General features: G+C 36.4%; 1 protein-coding gene across 3 annotated transcripts in view; it reads left to right on the top strand.

Moving 5' to 3' along the window:
• The window catches only part of PIBF1 (progesterone immunomodulatory binding factor 1), a 151,181-nt gene that overhangs the window by 20,067 nt on the left and 110,623 nt on the right, over positions 1-20,491 (top strand). For all 3 annotated transcript variants that reach the window (XM_012723134.1, XM_012723133.1, XM_004680099.2), the window contains exons 6-9: positions 7,820-7,953; positions 10,831-10,939; positions 11,202-11,383; positions 13,660-13,785. In XM_012723134.1, the coding sequence (XP_012578588.1) occupies positions 7,820-7,953; positions 10,831-10,939; positions 11,202-11,383; positions 13,660-13,785 (551 nt within the window). The remainder of the gene's footprint in view (positions 1-7,819; positions 7,954-10,830; positions 10,940-11,201; positions 11,384-13,659; positions 13,786-20,491) is intronic.

The raw sequence follows: 20,491 nt of genomic DNA, 5'->3' as shown, positions 1-20,491 counted from the left end.
CTATAGTAAGATTGTCAGTGCCTATGACTGTCCACATTGCAAATCAAGAGTTTTCATATTACAGTATCATTATTGCAAACATTACTATGCTTGTTTGACTCCCTCTTATTAATTTCACCTTTTTTTTTTTCTTTAAAGATTTATTTATTTGTGCATACAGAACTGGTACAGGCCAGAGATGCAGGGCGGTGAGAGGATTCACCAAAGACAGAGGGGAGCAGAACAGGCAGATCGACGAAGTACACTGCTGAGGGGAGCAGTGGGCAGGTCAGGAGAGGTCTGCCGGGCCATGTGGTCACCTCCGGGGCAGGCGGGGATCGAACTCATGCGGAAGTGGCTTTAGCTTCTCAGTGCAGTGCTTTAACCCGCTGCACCACCAGGGAGGGCCCAATTTCACCTTTTTGATACATTAAAAAAGTTACATATATAACTTCTTAAAATATTTTGATAATTTTATTTCAGTATAATTACCTTCCTTTGTAATTCTGCATATTTAAAATTTTTCTTTTAGAAACAGTCTTCTGTGTTCACAGGTATCTCTAGATTGTCAGTAGGTCCATGACAACAAAAAGTTAAGTATCCCTAATTTAGGTAATGATGAACAGTGCTTGTCAAACCTTTATGTAAGCAAGAGTTGCCTGAGGATCTGAGATGGGCCCAAGGCTATATTGTTAACATAACCCCAAATACATTTGTGCTGTTGGACTTTGCCAGTTCATGGATAGTACTGTGAGTAGCTGAGTTCTAGAACTCAGCTATTCATGTACATGTAGTCACAGCAACATGTAGCTGTTTGCATTTAAATTTTAAGTAATTAAAATTCATTTCCCAGTCCTCCCTGGTAGCACAACAGGTTAAAGCCCGCAATGCAAGGAGCCACAGTCAATTCAGTGCGAGTTCGATAGCCAGCCCAGGTTACCCACATGGCACAGCAGACTTCTCCTGACCTGCCCACTGCTCCCCTCAGTAGTGTACTTCGTTGGTCTGCCTGTTCTGCTCCCCACTCTGTCTCTGGTGAATCCTCTCACCACCCCTGCACCTCTGGCCTGCACCCCAGTTCTGTATGCATAAATAAACAAATCTTAAAAAAATTAATTTCCTTAGTCTTACTAGGTACAGGTGGTTAGTAACTACCATATTGGGTGGCACAGGTAAATAACATTTTTATCATGGCAGAAAGTTTCACTAGACAGTGCTATTCAAGAGTGCTAAACAAGTCAGGGAAAGAAAATGCTTTTTCAAAAAGAGAATAAAAGATATGGGTAAAGTTTAATCTTTAAATACACATCTGATGAAAAATTATAATGCAGATGATCAAAAGTTAAAACAGCACTAGCTAAAACTCTTATAAATAAGTTTAAAAAAACAAAAAGAAAAATGAGCAAAGACTATAAGTAGGTATTTCATCTAAAATACATATCCAAATAGCCAGATGCTCAAACTCACTAGCATGTAAGAGGAAACATACACATGTTGCTGCTGGAAAAGTAAACTGCTTCAGGCTTTTAGGAGATATTTAACCCACACAATTTACATGGAAAATAAGGGTCCTTCTGAGATACAAACCTGCTGTGAAATTGCCATAAAGTATAGGTACATAGGATACGTGTGCAGGCAGGGTTGCAGGAGCATTGTTTCTGGCAGTGGATTCTGGGAGTGAGAAGGATGGACTGGAAGCAAAGTAAGTGCCCATTGATACAGCAAGGGAAATGGCCACATAAAACATGAAACAATCTACACCGTGAATGAATCATTCACAAGAATACACTAGAGAATATTAGTTAACTTAATATGTCCACAAGATATTGCTGGGTGCAGAAAACTCAACAATTCCTTTTTTGGTGGGGAGAGAGAATTAATCCTCACATGTGTGCACATGTGCACATGCATGAGTGTAAATATGAGAGATAGAGAAAGGTATATATTACTGGGTATTCAGGTGGGAAGAAAAATATCCAAAAAGTATAAATATCTTGCTCTTAAACTCATCAGTATAAATGATAAGCCCAGTTTAGAGACACACACACACACATGGGTTCTCAATAATTGTTTCCTTATAACCGTGATAAGAAGGAAACATTCCCTGCTGACTTCTAATGAAAGGCTTTTTAATCCCAGGACTTGTTTTCTTTAGATGCTGATTTGCTTCAAATTGCAGTTTCCAAGAACATTGAGGACGTACTGTATATGCATATTTCTTTTTCATTTCTTTACATAAAATTATACATGATTAAAAGTTTTTAATTATTGTAAAATTGTAATTTATTAGTACTACAGAACTGAGTTCCTGTTGTCCTTCATTGATAAGTCACCATTGTACCATATATTCTCATGTACTTCAAAGAACTAGAATATTTAGATGGTTGAATCAATTTATTCTTCCTATACAAATTTGATAAATTTAATGCTTGCCTAAATCACTGAAAGGCATGGGAAACCATACTTTTTCTACATTGATATTCTTAAATTCTTTGGATAAGTGAAATTTGTTTGGTTCAATCCTGTGGTTCAATAACTGCTGAAAGATTAGTATTCAAATTTCAGTAGTTGGCTGAATAAAATGTTGGCTATAAAAACTGCTTTTCAACACATCAGCATACTGTTTAGCAGTGGAGGTTTATGCTAGCCCCATGAGCTGGTTATGAATAATCGAAGTACAATGGTTAGTACAACAGTAGGCACATAACATAAAAATAAATGAGCCAATGAATTAGTTAGTGTACTCACTTACAGAGGCAGCAGCTGAGAGAAAAGTTGATTTGCTAGACCAGTTAATGGCAGAACTGTGTTTTGAACCCACATCTCTATACCAAACTAATGTCCTTCACACTTGATGAAAATTACCTTTCTTCAGTTGTCTAAAATTTTTATTTTTCACTTAGAAACGCTTAAACTTTTATGTGTGAATTCAAATAGATATTCTTGAAAATAACCAAGTAATTTAATATGAAATAATTTTTTTAAACTACAGCAGACTTTTCATACTTGTGTTTTTGTTTTTAAAGTCTTGGAAATAAAAAAAATTAATAATGTATTTCTAGAGGATCTTAGCACAAAAAGTATTTCTGGCAGCATAATACACTATTATAGTTTCTAAAAGTGACAGTCTGTAGTGATCGAAGTTTATAGAGGTTTACTTTTCTTTTCAGCATGTGGTTGCTTAGAATAGATTTTGTGAAACTTGTGAGAATTCTGAGGAGTGAATATTCACTCCCCCAAATAACTAATTAGGCCAGTTCTTACTCACTAAACTCTTCTCCTTTATGAAATGTTTCTGATTTGAATCATTGGCCATAAGGAAATGTTTGCAATTTCCATAACAGCTCTCTCCCCACAGGCAAAAGATCACTTCATTTATTAAAGATTTATTGTGACACATAGGTTATCATTCTCTCAGCTTATATGATATGAGAGACAAAAGATTTAAATGATGCTAACAATTTTATTATATCTAAAGTGATTGCCTTTTGGTTTACAAAACTGTTGACTGTTTAAACTGTACCTCTTGCTTTTTTTTTTTTTTTTTTTTTTTTTTTTTTTTACTTTTTACACAAGCATTTAGATTTGATGTTGTTTGTCAAGTGATTTTTTAAATGTGTTAAGGGAATAGTTATAATTGTTTTGAAGGTGGGAAGTCCCAAGTTAACTGTGATTTATGCTTGTCATATTTGAACCCATAAAATTTACAATTAAAGTTCTTTTCACACCTTGAATTTGAGCAGTAAATAAAACTAATATCTGCTCAATAATTGTATAGTTTCCACAGGATAGATTCTTTAATAAATAGGAGCTCCACAAAAATATGTAAAAATAAACTATTATAAAATTAAAAAAGCAAAAACAGGAGCTTGAGGCCCTCCCTGGTGGTGCAGTGGGTAAACACAGCACTAAGAAGCTAAAGCCACTTCAGCACCAGTTTGGCCCCGATGTGACCCACATGGTGCCGCAGACCTTACCTGCCTGCTGCTCTCCTCAGCAGTGTACTTCATCATTGGGCCTGTTCTGCTCCCCACTCTGTCTCTGGTGAATCCTCTCATCGCCCCTGCACTTCTGGCCTGTAGCCCCAGTTCTGTATGCATAAATATTTTTTTTTAAAGATTTTATTTATTTATTCATATGGAACTAGGGTACAGGCCAGAGATGTGGATGGTGAGAGGATTCACCAGAGATAGAGAGGGGAGCAGAACAGGCAGATCGACGAAGTACACTGCTGAGGGGAGCAGCGGGCAAGTCAGGAGAGGTCTGCCTCGCATGTGGATCTCCTTCGGGGCTGGCGGAATCGAATTCATGAGGAAGTGGCTTTAGCTTCTTAGTGCTGTGCTTTAACCCGCTGCGCCACCAGGGAGGGCCCAATAATTTTTTTTTTTAAGAGCTGTAATTAAGGGGAAAAAAATGAACTTTTTATGGATTCAAGAACCTAGGTTCTAGCTTTTTTTGCTATCTCTGGAATCCTGAACAAATCATTTAAACCCCTACCGGCCTTAAAGTTCTTATCTTTTCTTGCAAATAGTTAGATAGGGTATCTCTAATCTCTGAAATTCTATAAAAGCTGAATTGCTTAGGTGATGTTTTTTGAAAGTGAGACTTTGGGGAGAAAGCATCTCATTATAAGTATTAGAAGTCTATTAGTTCATAACTTTGCCAAAACTGTAACATATAAATTTTCAGTGTCTTATGTCAAACAATTAAACAGGAGAAATACAGTAAAATGTGCTTCTCCAGTCCTCCCTTCTAGCCTGCTCCCTTTCTGCTGATGTAATGCTGGTCACATTTCCCCTCCCCTTCCTAAAACAAAGATTCCTGAAGAACTTCTCTCCCTCTTTTTCCTGATTGAAACCCTTTGTTTTACTTTTAAAAAATGTGTAACATACAAAGAAATTTTAATTGAATTTTCACAGTGAGCATACCTGTTTAACCACTACCTACATCAAGAAATAGAAGCCCCTTTCATGCTCTTTCTTAAAAATTATTGAGAAATTGTTGTGTATATGTTGCACAAATATTGTTTCAGATTAATGTATAAGCAGATTTATGATATTTAATTCAGTTGGAAAATGGATAATTTGTTAGTTTTTAAAGTTAATTTTTTTGCATCTTATTTTAAATGCTGGTGTTGCATGGAGTATCCATTCATATTTCAACATTAGTTCATTCTGCAAACATTTCTAGTGTAACTACTATGTAAGGGTGATTGGGTGTTCAGAGATAAGTAGGCCTTCAAGGAACTCACGTGGGTGTGGGGAAAGGTGAGGGCTACAGGCAAGACAAAAAAACATGATTGCAGTGACAGATTGACTTTTTTAGACTAGAGATAGCCTATTATTATTCTCATATGAATAATTTAGTGAGAGAATGCATGTAAAATAACACAAGGCAAGGACATATTGAGTATTCAGATATACTGCTTTAATCTCTGGCAGACTGTCTTCTTCATGGGTTGGTTGGCTGGTTGGTTGGTTGGGTGGATGGTTTCTCAGTAGTAATCAGTACTACTGACTGCATTCTCAAAGCACTTTCTTTCACATTTTTTCCTGATACACAGCCCTTTAATTCTATGACTACTCCCTCAAACTCTTTGGGCATTTTTTCTTTGCACACTTTGTAAATTTTATATTCTCCATGTTTATGTTCCTCAGAATCCTGTGTAGTTATTGAAATTATGCTATCAGCGTGGCCATAATCTCTGTGGAAGTCAAAGCAAATTAAAGGCATTATTATGATAGATACTGATCATTTGTATGTGCTAGGCATTTTTTTAAAAAAAAATTTTTTTTAAAGATTTATTTATGCATTCAGAACTGGAGTATAGGCCAGAGGTACAGGGGGTGAGAAGATTCACCAGAGACTGAGTGGGGAGTGGAATAGGCACATATACGAAATGCACTGTTGAGGGGAGCAGTGAGCAGGTCAGGAGAGGTCTGCCATGCTGTGTGGGTCACCTCCCAGGTGGGGATAGAACTCATGCTGCAGTGGCTGCTATTGCTTCGTAGTGCTGTGTTGTTTTTTTGTTTGTTTGTTTTGTTTTTTAAAGATTTTATTTATTCATACAGAACTGGGGTACAGGCCAGAGATGCGGAGGGTGAGAGGATTCACCAGAGACAGAGTGGGGAGCAGAACAGGCAGATCGATGAAGTACATTGCTGAGGAGAGCAGGGGGCGGTCCAAGAGAGGTCTGCTGAGCCATGTGGATCTCCTCCGGGGCAGGCAGGGATTGAACTCCTGCGGAAGTGGCCTTAAGCTTCTTAGTGCTTTAACCCGCTGCGCCACAGGGAGGGCCCGTACTGCTGTGTTTTAACCCATTGTGCCACAGGGAGGGCTCTGCTAGGCATTTTTATAAGCATTTTACATGTTGATAAAACTCTTCACAACACCTCCATGAGGTAAATGAAAACACTACTATACTAAGAGATCAACACCCCCTGATGTCTTACCTTAGGGAATATAATACTGGTGGGTTGAATTCTGGAGCTTGATTTTCTAACTAGATAACATGACATATTTGCAGAATAATTACCCAGTTAGTAGTGTTTCGAAGGGTAAACATTCTTCAAGGAAACTGAAGCATCTTCTGAAACTTAGGTCTGAAGTGATGTAGTTCATGATCCTTTATGGCAGTGATGGAATGTCCTTAGTTATAATGTATAATAAATTCCATACAGTAAAACTCCACTTTCATGGAAATCATCATTGTGGGGAAAAACATATTAAAGCAAAACACACTGAATATAGGTTTGCTGTATTTTTATTTCTCAATAGCTCTTTTATAGAAATTTGGGAATTAACATTTCAAAGTTATGTTTAATATTTTAAAGAGTAAAAAACAGTATCTTACTTAGCATTCTATTACAATGTCCAGCACAGGACCAGTCACTTAGAAATAATTCATCAGTATTTGTGGAATGCTGATAGAAATGACTTGGGACAGGATGTATTTAACATGAGAGGTTATGAAGGTAGAGTTGCAGTTGCTTGTGAGATGTAATGAGTTCACAGGGGGTGTATAAGAAGGAACTCGGTCTCTGTATCCTGTTTCTCTTCACATTCCCATGTATTGATACATTAATTTCTTACTTGATTTATTCAAAAGCATGTGTTTTATTCACTGCATATCAGGTACTGGGTAAAGTGATAGAGATCCATGTGAAATCCTGCTCTTAATATTTACACTCTGGTGAGGTATATAGAAAACTAATTCAGTGGTACAGAGCTTGGTATTCTTTGTAGGACCAGGGTGTAGTTTTAAGTTTCATTCTCTCCCTCACCCCCATATTTCTATATTCCTTTTTACTGTTCTGTTTGAAGGAAGATCAATGTAGAAATACATTCCCGTTGTCACAAAGTTCTTTTCTTGCTAAATACCACAAGTTTGGTATTTCTCTATTTGGTTAATTTCTTCAATAACTCTTTGTCATTGTGGATATTTGACATACGTGTGGCTGTTCATCTCAAAATAGTGAGAATCGGAGCTGTGTTTTATTTATTCATTTGTATCTTTAGTATCAAATATTAACTCAGTAAATGTTGAAAAATGTCATGTAACATTGGCAGTCATCTTACTGTATTATTCTAGTAAACAAGTCATAATTGTCCAATTTTTTTCTATGAATAACATACCTTAATAGTTTAATTTTTGAATAAACAAATGTACAGACTCTTCTGTGAATTTAAGATTATCTGTTATTTGAGTAGGGAATAGTTACTAAGTAGAAATATGAGTGTTTTATTAAATGACAAACATTCACAGCTCATAGGAGAGTTCAATATAGGATTTGATTAGTTATATTTAGTTTGAAATGGTTTGTTATATTTTTATTTATAGACTTATGAAGAAGATCGAAGAAATTACTCTGAGCTTCAAATTAGATGTCAACGTTTGGCTTTAGAATTAGCAGACACAAAACAGTTAATTCAGCAAGGTGACTACCGTCAAGAAAATTATGACAAAGTCAAGAGGTAAGTAGTTACAATGGTGTCTGAAGTTCTCATTGTTAGTATGCTTCATAGTCACCTGGATTCTTACCATTAGCACTGTTAATTGTTTTATACTTTATTCTTTTTCTGTCTCCGTAATTTTGACTTTTCCAGAGTGTCATATATGTGCAAGCCTTATTAAATTGGCTTTTTTCACTTAATAGTGTATATTAAAGCTTTCATGACTTTTTATGGTCTGATAACTCATTTCCCTTTAACACTAATAAAATTCCATGGTCTAGATGGATTACAGCTTATTTAGGAATTCTACACCTGACTGACAGAAGAAATCAAATACTGTGTAAATATAAACAACAATGTAAAAAATTACCACACAGCTCTAGGGCTATCAGCTCAGGCCTTCAAGAAGAAGACAGTAGCATTGTGAATCAAATACTGTACCAAGCAGAATTTGCAAAGTTTAACTCCATTTAATAGAAATTTTTCCAACCTTCTATAATAAAAAACACCTTTGAGTGTTTTTCAGGAAAACTTCCTTTGTTAGAGTAAATAGGCTGCAAAGCAGTGACAGCAAGTACTGAGGCAAATGCCCCTCTCTTTTTGATGGAGCCAATAAAAATGCCCCAACAGCATTTATAACCTCTGGTTCTAACCTGAAAGGAAAAAAAAACAACTTTGTCAGATACTATTTTAAGCAAGTGAATAAAATTACTCTCTACCAATAATGATAAATTGACCTGCCTCTATATGATGTATTGAGGACTTACCACTTCTGCAGTATTTCTGCCCAAAATGCATTAACCTGAATCTAATCATAGAGAAACTTCAGACAAATTAAATTGAGGGACATTTCATAAAAATACTTGATCTATATTCTACAAAAAACTGTGTCATAAAAGACAAAGACTTAAGTACTAAAGGCTAAAAAAATACTAAAGACACATGCCATCCAAATTCATTGCCTGATAGTACGTTAGATCCTGAACCAGGAAAAATATTGCTATAAAGAACATTTTTGGGACAATTGGCAAAATTTAAAAATGGATTAAATATTAGGTATATACTTATATAATTAGGTATATAGTTATAAGTGTATTAGGGCTAAGTCTCCTGAATTTGCTAATTACACTCTGATTATATAAAAATAATCTTTAATTTTAGGAAATTCACACTGATTTATTTAGGCATGAAGAGACCTAATGTCCTTGTATAATTCTTAGTTAGTTAAATGGGAAAAAAAATTCATATGTAATTTTGTGTCTGTAAATATGAGGAACAATTTATACGTGTGTACATATATATGTATATATTGGGTTGTCGGAAAAGTCATGATATATTTTTTCTGTTTTTCAAGCAAAAATGACTTTTTTGACAACCCAATATATCCATTCACGTATATGAACAACAGAGATGGAAGGGAATATATATGACAACATGAATATAGAGGTAATAGTAGTAAATATGACAAAATGTTAAAAATTGATAAATAAGAGTATTTTTAAAACGTGATACAGAAGTACTTAATTCATTAATATAACTGGGATGACTTAGGAATAGTAAGGGAATATAGGGGACTTTAAATGTCTTCAGTGTTTATCTTTTTTTTTTTTTTTAAGATTTATTTATTTATTCATATAGAGCTGGGGTACAGGCCAGAGATGTGGAGGGTGAGAGGACTCACCAGAGACAGAGAGGGGAGCAGAACAGGCAGATCAAGGAAGTACACTGCTGAGGGGAGCAGCGGGCGGGTCAGGAGGGGTCTGCCACGCCATGTGGATCTCCTCCAGGGCAGGTGGGAATCGAACTCATGCAGAAGTGGCTTAAGCTTCTCAGTGCAGTGCTTTAAACCGCTGCGCCACCAGGGAGGGCCGTGTTTATCTTTCTTAAGAAACAAAATAAAATGTTATGTCAATGTGAACAAATGTTAACTATTACTGACTGTGTATTGTGCTTTACATTAAAAAGACAGCAAAGGGAGCATAATTATTACCTTGTGAGGATCAAAATATTTGCTTATAAAATTACAAAATATTTAAAGTAATATTTATACAAATGATGTAACAGCATATTAACACTAATAGTCATCTTTAGCTGTGGTTTTATTAGTGATTGTTATTTTTAACTTGTACCATTTTGCTCATTTTTCTTCAATAAATATAATACTTTATTAACCAGAAGGGAAAAAACCCATGTACATGAATTATACACAATCTAATGAAAAGAAAAATACTCTCCATGGAAATTTAAGGTGGCTGGTGAAATAAATTACAAAGCATTGATTATGACTGGAAAGGATAAGTTAAGAGTTGGCTTCTCTGTATTTCTGATTATTTTTTATGATACTTAAAAAATAAGTAGATTTTGTCCAGTTCTTGATTTTACAGTTTCTGGGAAAGAGCCTGTCTGAAGTAGAAATTAGAATCCCTGGATAATCACACGCAATTTGTGCATGAAGTAATCACAAGAATGCCTGTCTGTCCTCTCTGCTATGCAGTCAAGCAATGAGTGATAAGGGCTTTTTGACCCTTCCTGAACTGAAAGCCTAGAGCCATCTATAAATTCTTTAAAGGTTTTGGCTTCAAGATAAGATTGAGGATGATTAGAGAAAAGATACCAGAGTGAACCTTAAAAAGTTTTGGTATTTATTTTATTGACTAGTGTAGTTTATATATTTATTTTCTAAAGATAATAAACTCATATATGATCTGAGCAATCTTTTAATAGAAAATTCCTTTTAAATTTGGAGAGTAGATACTTTATTGTTCATAGAATGATACCAAAGCTCCACTATTCAGTTTCCTGGAAACTTTTTATATGTTTGCTGTATAAAGGGATGAAATTTAGTTTAGTGTGTTTGAATTTTAGGTTAGTAAAACTAGATGTATTTGAATTTTCTAGTGAGCGTGATGCACTTGACCAGGAAGTAATTGAATTAAGGAGAAAACATGAAATACTTGAAGCTTCTCACGTAACTCAAAGTAAAGAAAGAAGTGAATTATCTAAAGAGGTAAGCTTATAGAGTCACTTGTATTTTATTGTACATTGATTGTGAACATAGCCCAGGGCCAAATTTTGGGAGGGACATTTTTTTACCTTTTGAAGTAGATGCCAGAAAGAAAGGACTTTGAGTAGCTCTTTAGGAATAGAAAATTGCAAAATAAGAATTAGCCCTTTTGATGTGGTGAGTGAAGAGCATAAATGAGGGAAAACAACACAGTGAACTTGAAAAATGAGATGAGAAGCTCTGAACACTATCTCTCTGTGTATAGGTAGTCACCTTACAACAGACGGTTACTTTACTGCAAAAAGATAAAGAATATCTCAATCGCCAGAACATGGAGCTTAGTGTTCGCTGTGCCCATGAAGAGGATCGCCGTGAGAGACTTGAAGTTCAACTGGAAGAAACCAAAAAAGCTAGAGAAGAGATGTATGAAAAATATGTAACATCCAGGCAAGATTTACATTATTTTCCACATATATAGATTTAAAAGAAAACATCTTCCCTGGGAGGCTCTTGGTTTTAGAAACAACAGTCTTTTTTTTTTCCTTAACTCTATGGGTGATAGATAAAATAGTTCATTTTGTTGACTTGTAAGATGTGCTTACTCTAATTAATTTTTTTCTTAAGAATTTTAAAAAATATTGTCTGTTTTAGGTAGAAGTACATATAGTACATATAACTATTTATATATTTTTGTACTGAAATAACCTTATAAATTCTCTATAACTAAGATCTCTGTATCAGTATTAAAAAAATACTGATAACAGTTACTGATACTGATGCTAATCAGTATACTACAAGTATCTCTATAGAAGCATCCTTCTAAAGAAAATCTAACCCTGTGGAGTTTTACTTAGCTGACCTTTTTCTAATTCTAGAAACAGTAAAAAAGAATGGGGAGATGATATATACATACATTTTTAATAAATTTTGGAATTACACTCCTGCATTTCAATTCTGTCTTCAGCCTATAACGTGATCTATACATTATTAGAATTCATGTAGACAGTATAACCCTTAAGTTATTTATTTTTATTAGCATATCAAAAACTACAACAAAATCTAAATTTTATCATTTAGGACTTAACGCATTGCTAACTTTTCCCTTAACCTACAGTATTTGTCATCAGTTAGTGCTCCTACTAATGTCCTATATAATGCTTTGTGACTTTGCTTAGAAATCACAGTGACTTAGAAGGAAAAGCCTAGTAAAGGGCCCACGAGAGTCATTTTGTTAATACATTTTTTTTTAAAGATTTATTTATTTGTGCATACAGAACTGGGGTACAGGCCAGAGGCTCAGGGGTGGTGAGAGGCTTCACCAGAGACAGAATGGGGAGCAGAACAGGCAGATCATCAAAGTACACTGCTGGGGGGAGCAGTGGGCGGGTCAGGAGAGGTCTGCCACGCCATGTGGTCACCTCCGGGGCAGGCGGGAATCGAACTCAAGCCGAAGCGGCTTTAGATTCTCAGTGCAGTGCTTTAATCCGCTGCACCACCAGGGAGGGCCTGTTAATACATTTTAAAAAATCTTTTCTCCTAATGTGCACCACACCAGATTATTATTTTTTAAAAAGATTTGTTTATTTATTCATACAAGGACTAGGGTACAGGCCACCAGAGTTGTGCAAGGGGAAGTAGGGTGGTGAGAGGATTCACCAGAGACAGAACAAGAAGCAGAAGAGGCAGACTGTTTAAAATATATTGCTGAAGGGAGCAGCAGGAGAGAAAAGAGAGGTCTGCTGCACCACGTGGGTCAGCTCCCTAGCTGGGATTGAACTGGTATTGCAGTGGCTGCATATAGCTTCATAGTGCTGTGCTTTAACCTGTTGCACCACCAAGGAGAGCCCCCAGATTATTATTTCTAAAGGAAAGATATTCCATGCATCAGTTTTCAAGCTTAAAAACTATGCCTGAAATGTTTTTGAAAGTGAATAATTTTTTAATATGCATTAACTAACATTACATAGTGTTAAGTCTTTAGAACAATATGTTTGGTTATTTATTTTTTTATTTATGCATACAAGAACTGGGTGTAGGTCAGGTGCGGGGTGTGAGAGGATTCACAGAGACATAGTGGGGAGCAGAACAAGCATGTCTACTCAAATACTCTGCTGAGGAGAGCAACTAGGGAGACAGGAGAGGTCTACTGTGCCATCTGGGTCAGCTCCCTAGTTCCTGTTCAGAGATTGCACACTTAGTGCAGTGGCTGGCAATAGCTTGATAGCACTGAGACTTTAACTCATGTGTGTCCAGATTCTTAGGGCAATATGTTTAAAAGGTTGAAATCATATATGGACTTAGTTTGAAGCCATATATTTGGGAATAGGAAGCATATCTACTTGCTGTGTTTTCCAAGTAGCATTATATATGGAGCATATTTGACGTATTAATGTTGTGTAAAACAGGCAAAAACCTAGTTCTTTTTTTCTCTTTAAGATTGATTTATTTATGCATAAAAGAAGTGGGGTACAGGCCAGATGTGCAGTGGGTGAAAGGATTTACTAGAGACATTGCTGAGGGGACCTGTGGGCAGGTCAGGAGAGGTCTGCTATAGTATGTGGGTCACCTCCCAGGCTGGGGATCGAACTTATGCTGCTGTGGCTGTGGATAGCTTCATAGTGCTGCACTCCAGCCTGTTGTGCTACCAGGGAGGGCCCACAACCTGTTTCTTTTATTAAAAAAAAAAAAATTTTCACTTGCTTATTCTTTTTGACTACTTGCAGAGACCATTATAAAACAGAATATGAAAATAAACTACGTGATGAATTAGAACAAATCAAATTGAAAACAGATCAAGAAATTGATCAACTTCGAAGTGCATCTAGGGAAATGTATGAACGGGAAAACAGGTGAAAAAATTTTATGTATTATTTCTCTGTATGAAGCTTATAGTTTTGTTGATATTAAAAGTTATTTCTGTGACCCCATGGCTTTTAGAAGACTTTAAAGAAAACTTTTATAAATTAAGTATAATAATATATAATAATATAATTAAATTTTGAAGATCTTTGATAATTAGCTTAAAATGGGGTTTATTGGATATTAAAATGGGGTTTATCTGTCCTCTTTACTCTGGTATTCTTATTCTGTCTTTCTGCTAGACAGAAAATGTAAATAAAACCGAATATGAGATAACAGTAGTTCTTCTTATAACATGCCAGTGATTTCTCCAGAGATTTTTAAAAATGGAATAATAATAGGGAATACAACATATGTTTCATTTAGTCACTGACCTTGACAGATATATTAGATAATCTTGAGGAAACGACATTTCTTTAAAAATTTTTTTTAAGATTTATTTATTTGTGCATACAGAACTAGGGTACAGGTCAGGGGTGCAGGGGCAGTGAGAGGATGCACCAGAGACAGAATGGGGAGCAGAACAGGCTGATTGACAAAGTACACTGCTGGGGGAGCATTGTGCAGGTCAGGAGAGGTCTGCCACGCCATGTGGGTCACCTCCTGGGCCAGGAATCAAACTCATGCTAAAGTGGCTTTAGCTTTGTAGTGCTGTGCTTTAACCTGCTGTGCCACCAGGGAGGACCCTGTTTCATCTATATTTTAATAAATTTTATACTGAAGTAATGTTGATATTAACATTCAGAGGTATAGGTTCCCACCTCTTCAGATAATGTTACCACTCCTACACCCATAGTCCTCCAAAATGGTCCATTCATCACCCTCTACACTTTGATCTGCAGCCCCAGCCCCCCCCTTCTCATAGACTCAATTCTTCAGTCAGTATTTCGAGTTTGTTTTTGTCTGTATCTTTGTTTTGTTTCTCTGTACTCCACATATGAGTGAAATCATCTGGTATTGGTCTTGATTTTGACTTATTTCCTTAGCATAATGCCATCCAATTATACCCACATTGTAGCAAATTGAAAGACTCCATCATTTTTAAAAATTATTGAGGAGGCCCTCCCTGGTGGCGCAGTGGGTTAAAGCACAGCACTGAGAAGCTAAAAGCCACTTGCACATGAGTTCGAGTCCCACCTGCCCTGGAGGAGACCACATGGCGCGGCAGACCTCTCCTGACCGGCCCGCTGCTCCCATCAGCAGTGTACTTCGTCAATCTGCCTGTTCTGCTCCCCACTCTGTCTCTGGTGAAGCCTCTCGCCACCCCTGCACCTCTGGCCTGTACCCCAGCTCTGTATGCATAAATAAATAAATCTTTAAAAAAAAAAAGTCTACTTTAAAAAAAAATTATTGAGGAAAACTCCATTGTGTACATAAACCACATCTTTCTTCTTAAAGAGTTATTTATTTATGCATTCAGAGCTGGGGTACAGGCCTGAGGTACAGGGGTGGTGAGAGTGTTCACCAGAGACAGAGTGGCGCTCAGAGCAGGCATATCGACGAAGCTGCTGAGGGGAGCAGCGGTTGGGGGGGGGGGTCAGGAGAGGTCTGCCATGCCATGTGGGACACCCTCCTGGCCGGGGATCAAACTCGTGAGGTGGCTGCGTCTAGCTTCATAGTGCTGTGCTTTAACCGATTGCACCACCAGGGAGGACCCAACCACATCTTTTTAATTCAGTTACCTGTCATTGGACACTTAGGTGTTTCCATAACTTGACTATCATAAATAGTAGTGCAGTGAACACAGGAGTGCCATATCTCTTCAGATTTGTGTTTTTGCATTTTATTTGGTAGAGATATAGGAGTAGAATTGCTGCATCACATGGCAAATCTACTTTCAATATTTTGGAAAACCTCCACATGTTTTCCAAAAGAACTGAAGCTGTCTACACTAACAACATACTCCTGTTCCTTTTTTGCCACACCTGCCAGGATTTGTTCCTAGTCTTTACATTAGAGGCAATTCTCAAAGTTAGGTGTTATCTCATTGTGGTTTTGATCTTCATTTCTGTGATGATAAGCATTTTTTCATGTGTTGGCCATCTATATGCCTTCTTTGTAAAAGTGTCTTTTAGCTCTTTCATTTTTTTTTTTTTTTCATTGGATTGTTTTCTTTGTTGAGTTTAATGAGTTCTTGTAGATCTTGGATACTACCCCTTGTCAGATGTATGATGTGTAAATAATTTTCTCCCATATGATAGGGTGTCTTTTCATTTAATGATAGTTTATTTCACTGTGGAGCTTTTTAGTTTTCTGTTTTCATTTCCCTTGCTGTTGGAAGTGAGTCCCCAAACATATCACTGAAGTGAATGTCACAGTGTTTGCATATATTTTCTTCTATGTATTCTGTGATTTCAGGTCTTATACTGAAGCCTTTGATTCATTCTGTGTATTGTGTGGGAGAGTGATCTAATTTCATTCTTTTGCCTAAGGATTTCCAGTTTTCCCAACATTACTGTTTTTTTTTTTCTTTCTAAAGATTAATTTTATTTATTTATGCATACAAGAACTGGGTATAGGCCAGAGGTATCGAGGGGCAAGGACTTACCAGAGACAGAGTGAGGAGCAGAGCAGGCAAATCTACTGAAATACCCTTCTAAGGGAAGCAGTAGGCAGATCAGAAGAGGTCTGTGGCGCCATGTGGGTCACCTCCCTGGCTGGGGATTGAACTGATGCTGCAGTGGCCAGTGATAGCTTACCCTAACACTTGCGCCACCAGAAAGGCACCCAACATTATTGTTGAACACACTTTACTTTCTCCATCGTATACTCTTGTCATCGATTATCCATGTAGTGTGAATTTTTTCTGAACTCTCAATTCTGTTCCACTGGACTGTGTGTCTGTTTTTAGTCCAGTACCATACTGTTTTCCTTACTAAACTTTGTGATCTAATTTGAAGTATGGGAGTGTGAAGCTTCTGTTAACTTTTCTTTGTCAGTATTTTCTTGGCTAATCTGCCTCTTTTGTGATTCCATATACATTTCAGTAATATTTATTGAAGAATGCCATTGAAATTTTGATAGGTACTAAATTGAATCTCTATTACTTGATTAAGGAATATCCTTCCAGGTTCTTTAATAATATCTTCTAGTTTACTTTGTATAGCTCTTTTTCTTACTCTATTAAGTTTACTCTAAGTAATTAATTCTTTTTAATACAGTTGTAAATGTAAATGTTATAAGAAGATGTTTCCATTTCTTTTTGGTTGAACTCTGGAGAATTGTCCTTTGTGATACTCGTATTCCCCCAAAGTCTGTGTGTCGCATGTGATGTTTCTTGTTTACCCATGTTACTGCTTTAGATTTCCTTATTTCTTTAAAGTGTCTTGGCAATTACTTAGAGATTTTAACTATTTCTGCTTTTACAGCAGGGGGCACTGTGGATTTATATGATTTCAGATTTTTATCCTTCCTGTACTCTTATAGATCCAAAGCTCTGATACTGCAATTGCAGAGTAAAAGGGTGGAGGCAGAAGCTGGAGGGGTCCAGGTGTTGGTGCAAATGTGCTAACTGGGAGGGCAGGTTCTGGCTTTGGCTTGTGGCACCACCAGTATCCCTCCTCCTGACATTCCAGATACGAGTCTCTGTGGTCTGCACGCTGTCAGTGCCCTTCTAAAGCTCAGTCAGGGGAAGGGGATGTATAACCCAGCATACTGTCCTTGTTCTTTTCACTGGGGACTCACCCTGTGGGGGACACAACACACCATACTTTTTTATTTTAAGATTTGTTTGTTGCACATAGTTGTTCATGTTCTAACTAAAGTACACCATTTTTATGAATGTGCTATCTTAGGACTGCAAGGACAGTTATACTGGAGGCAGATGCATATACAAAGATCAAAGAATGCCAAAGACTTTCTTCATCCTTTTCAGATTTTTGATCCAAAGCTAAGAAGGATCCTGCACCTTCACAGTCATTTGCTCTTCAAAATGTAGATTCAAAATGCGTAGTAAACATCTACTTTTTAAATGTACATTAACCAAGGTTAATGTTAGAAAAGCTTACATTTGGGCTCTCAAAGCAATAAATCACTTTTTGTCAAATATTTACCAAGACTCACCATATGCCAGATGCATGCTAGGTGCCATATAGAGAATAGTGACTTCTGCTTCACAAATTGGTATTCTAATGGAGGTAAGAGCAGATAGAGAAATAATGATTTTTAAGTTTGATGATAGTGGAAAAATGGCAGGATACACAGGATGCGACCACATGGACTGAAGATTTAGCTAACTAAATCTTAAAAGACTTCAGGAAAGACTTTGTGGAGGGAGAAATGCTCATGTTGACACCTACATGATGAGTGAAATTAAGATTACAAATTAAGGGAGTAAAAAGAGTTGGGAAATTTGAATGTACAGCATCTAGAAAAACCTGGAGGCAAACAAAATGAAGGTTTTTCCATAAGCTGATAATAATTCAGCACACCGAGTGTGACTTGAGAAACATGGAGTTGTAAGAGATGAAATGTAAGAGGGAAACAAGAATCCAAATGATGCACTTGGACCATTGTCAAGACCATTGGGGAACGACTGAAATATCTTAAGAATATGTGTTATGTGATCTTATTTAATGCAAAGAAAACACTGCAATATGGTTTAAAGATTAGAGAAATAGAATAATGGTGCAGATAAACAGGCCACTCTTAGAAGTTGTTTACATTATCAGGATGATAAATGATGACAGATTTGGGTGAGGAACAGCACAGATAGAAAGAAATGAGCCATATTAGAGAAATGCTTAGGAGGTGGAATCAACAGAATTCAGAGACTCGATAGTATTGATTAGGCAGTGAGAAGTTAGGTTTATCACCAGATTTCTGGATTGGTTTAACTGTACAAATGATAATGCAGCTTTTAAAATATTTTAAAAGATGCAACTTTTTTTTATTTTAATAAAAAAAATAGTGATTAATTTAGCTTTGCTTGAAGTATCTGTAAAACGTACAAATAGAGCAGTTGACTATATAGGGAATCTCAGGATAAAATTTTAAGTGATATTTTTTATCTTTTACAAATCATTATTTTTAGTCCTGTGGCTTATTTTCTTACAGATTCTATAGCCTTTTATTGACTGAATTAATAACCTTAAAATTTATGAGATCATTTCTGTAATAAACATGCTTGATTATATCTCAACTATACCTATAACTTCATAAACTTTGTATATTAATCATTTTGAAAATTTCTTGAGTCTCTAGTTTTTATTGTTGCTATTCTTGTTTTGTTTTCTAATTCCTTTAACGTGCATCCAATGGTAAGATAATTTTAAACAAACTAGTTCCTGTTTTCTAAGGTGGTAGAGATAGCTTACAATCAACAGAACCGTTTCTGGAAGCAGTTTGCATTTTCCCAGTGTAGTTTTTTTTTTTTTTTTTTAAGATTTATTTAATTGTTACATACAGAACTGGGGCACAGGTCAGAGGCTCAGGGCGGTGAGAGGCTTCACCAGAGACAGAGTGGGGAACAGAACAGGCAGATCAACGAAGTACACTGTTGTAGACAGGAGAGGTCTGCCATGCCATGTGGTCACCTCCCGGGCAGGCGGGAATCGAATTCATGCGGAGGTGGCTTTAGCTTCTCAGTGCTGTGCTTTAACCCACTGCGCCACCAGGGAGGGCCTTTCCCAGTGTAGTTTAAAGTGCATATCCATATCAAGATGGCTACCAACTAACTAGGAGTGTCCTACAGTTGGGTTTTGGTGCCCTTAAAGCCCCAGCTAGCTATCAGAATGACCTTTAGCTAGGACCTAGAAAGACCTCCCAGATATTGGAGCCAGAGTGGACCATTGCTATCAGGTGGTGCCAAACTGCACCTCGGCTCACATGGATTTGAATTGCATAGGGATCCTATCCAGCTAGTTGTGTACAGCCACCCTTATCATTTTATCAACCTTACGATAATCCAGCCCTGTACTTTATGTGACTGAATCTTTATTAATCAGTTTCCTCATAATGGAAGGCTTCCATTATAGTTAGAGCTTATCCCAACTGGTCTTTTTCAAAGCAAAAATAAATTATAAAATATTTCTTTTGAAACTTAAAAGCATCAAGGAAAGATTTTTAGTATTCTTTATATCAAAGCACATGACTCAAAACAAATTTATGTATTTAGGTGTTTTTGTATCTGAGTAAATTAATGCGTTATAGCTTTATAGAGTGATAATATTAGAGATATAATCATGGATTGAATTTGATCAAAGCGTATGGTTAATAATGAGTTTAAATGAATGAACTACTTACACTTACAAATTTGTACTTAGCTTCCTTACCTTAATAATAAACACTTTTAGGCTAAAGTTAAATGATTAGGCTAAGGAAATATGTTTTGCCTTTACTTTCTATACATTGGGAGATATTAAATAATATCTGTCATTTTCTTCTTAGATGTGAGGTAAAAACTGGTGTTCATGCCAATCAATCTTGTATCTGCCCCTGCAGTCATACCAGTAGTCTATGAAGTTAATAACAGTTCAGAGAATAGAAGAGATTAAAGAAAGGACAGAGAAAAACAAAGAAAGAATTTGAGTGTTTGGATACATCCAAAATGCTGTAGTTAAGATTATTATGTGTATGTACCTCTGGCTCAACCTATGATTTAAGTTTCTTGTCATTCTTAACAGTTGCTTTTAAATGTCAATTTGAAACATTAGAAAATAATTAGCAAAACTCCAGGGGTAAGATTTTTTTTTTTTT

Source organism: Condylura cristata, unplaced genomic scaffold (assembly GCF_000260355.1).
Source record: "Condylura cristata isolate star-nosed mole 26May11 unplaced genomic scaffold, ConCri1.0 scaffold00010, whole genome shotgun sequence".
Classification (NCBI taxonomy): Eukaryota; Metazoa; Chordata; class Mammalia; order Eulipotyphla; family Talpidae; genus Condylura; species Condylura cristata.
Note: the sequence above shows the minus strand (reverse complement) of the source record. Positions and strands in the feature narration are given on the sequence as shown.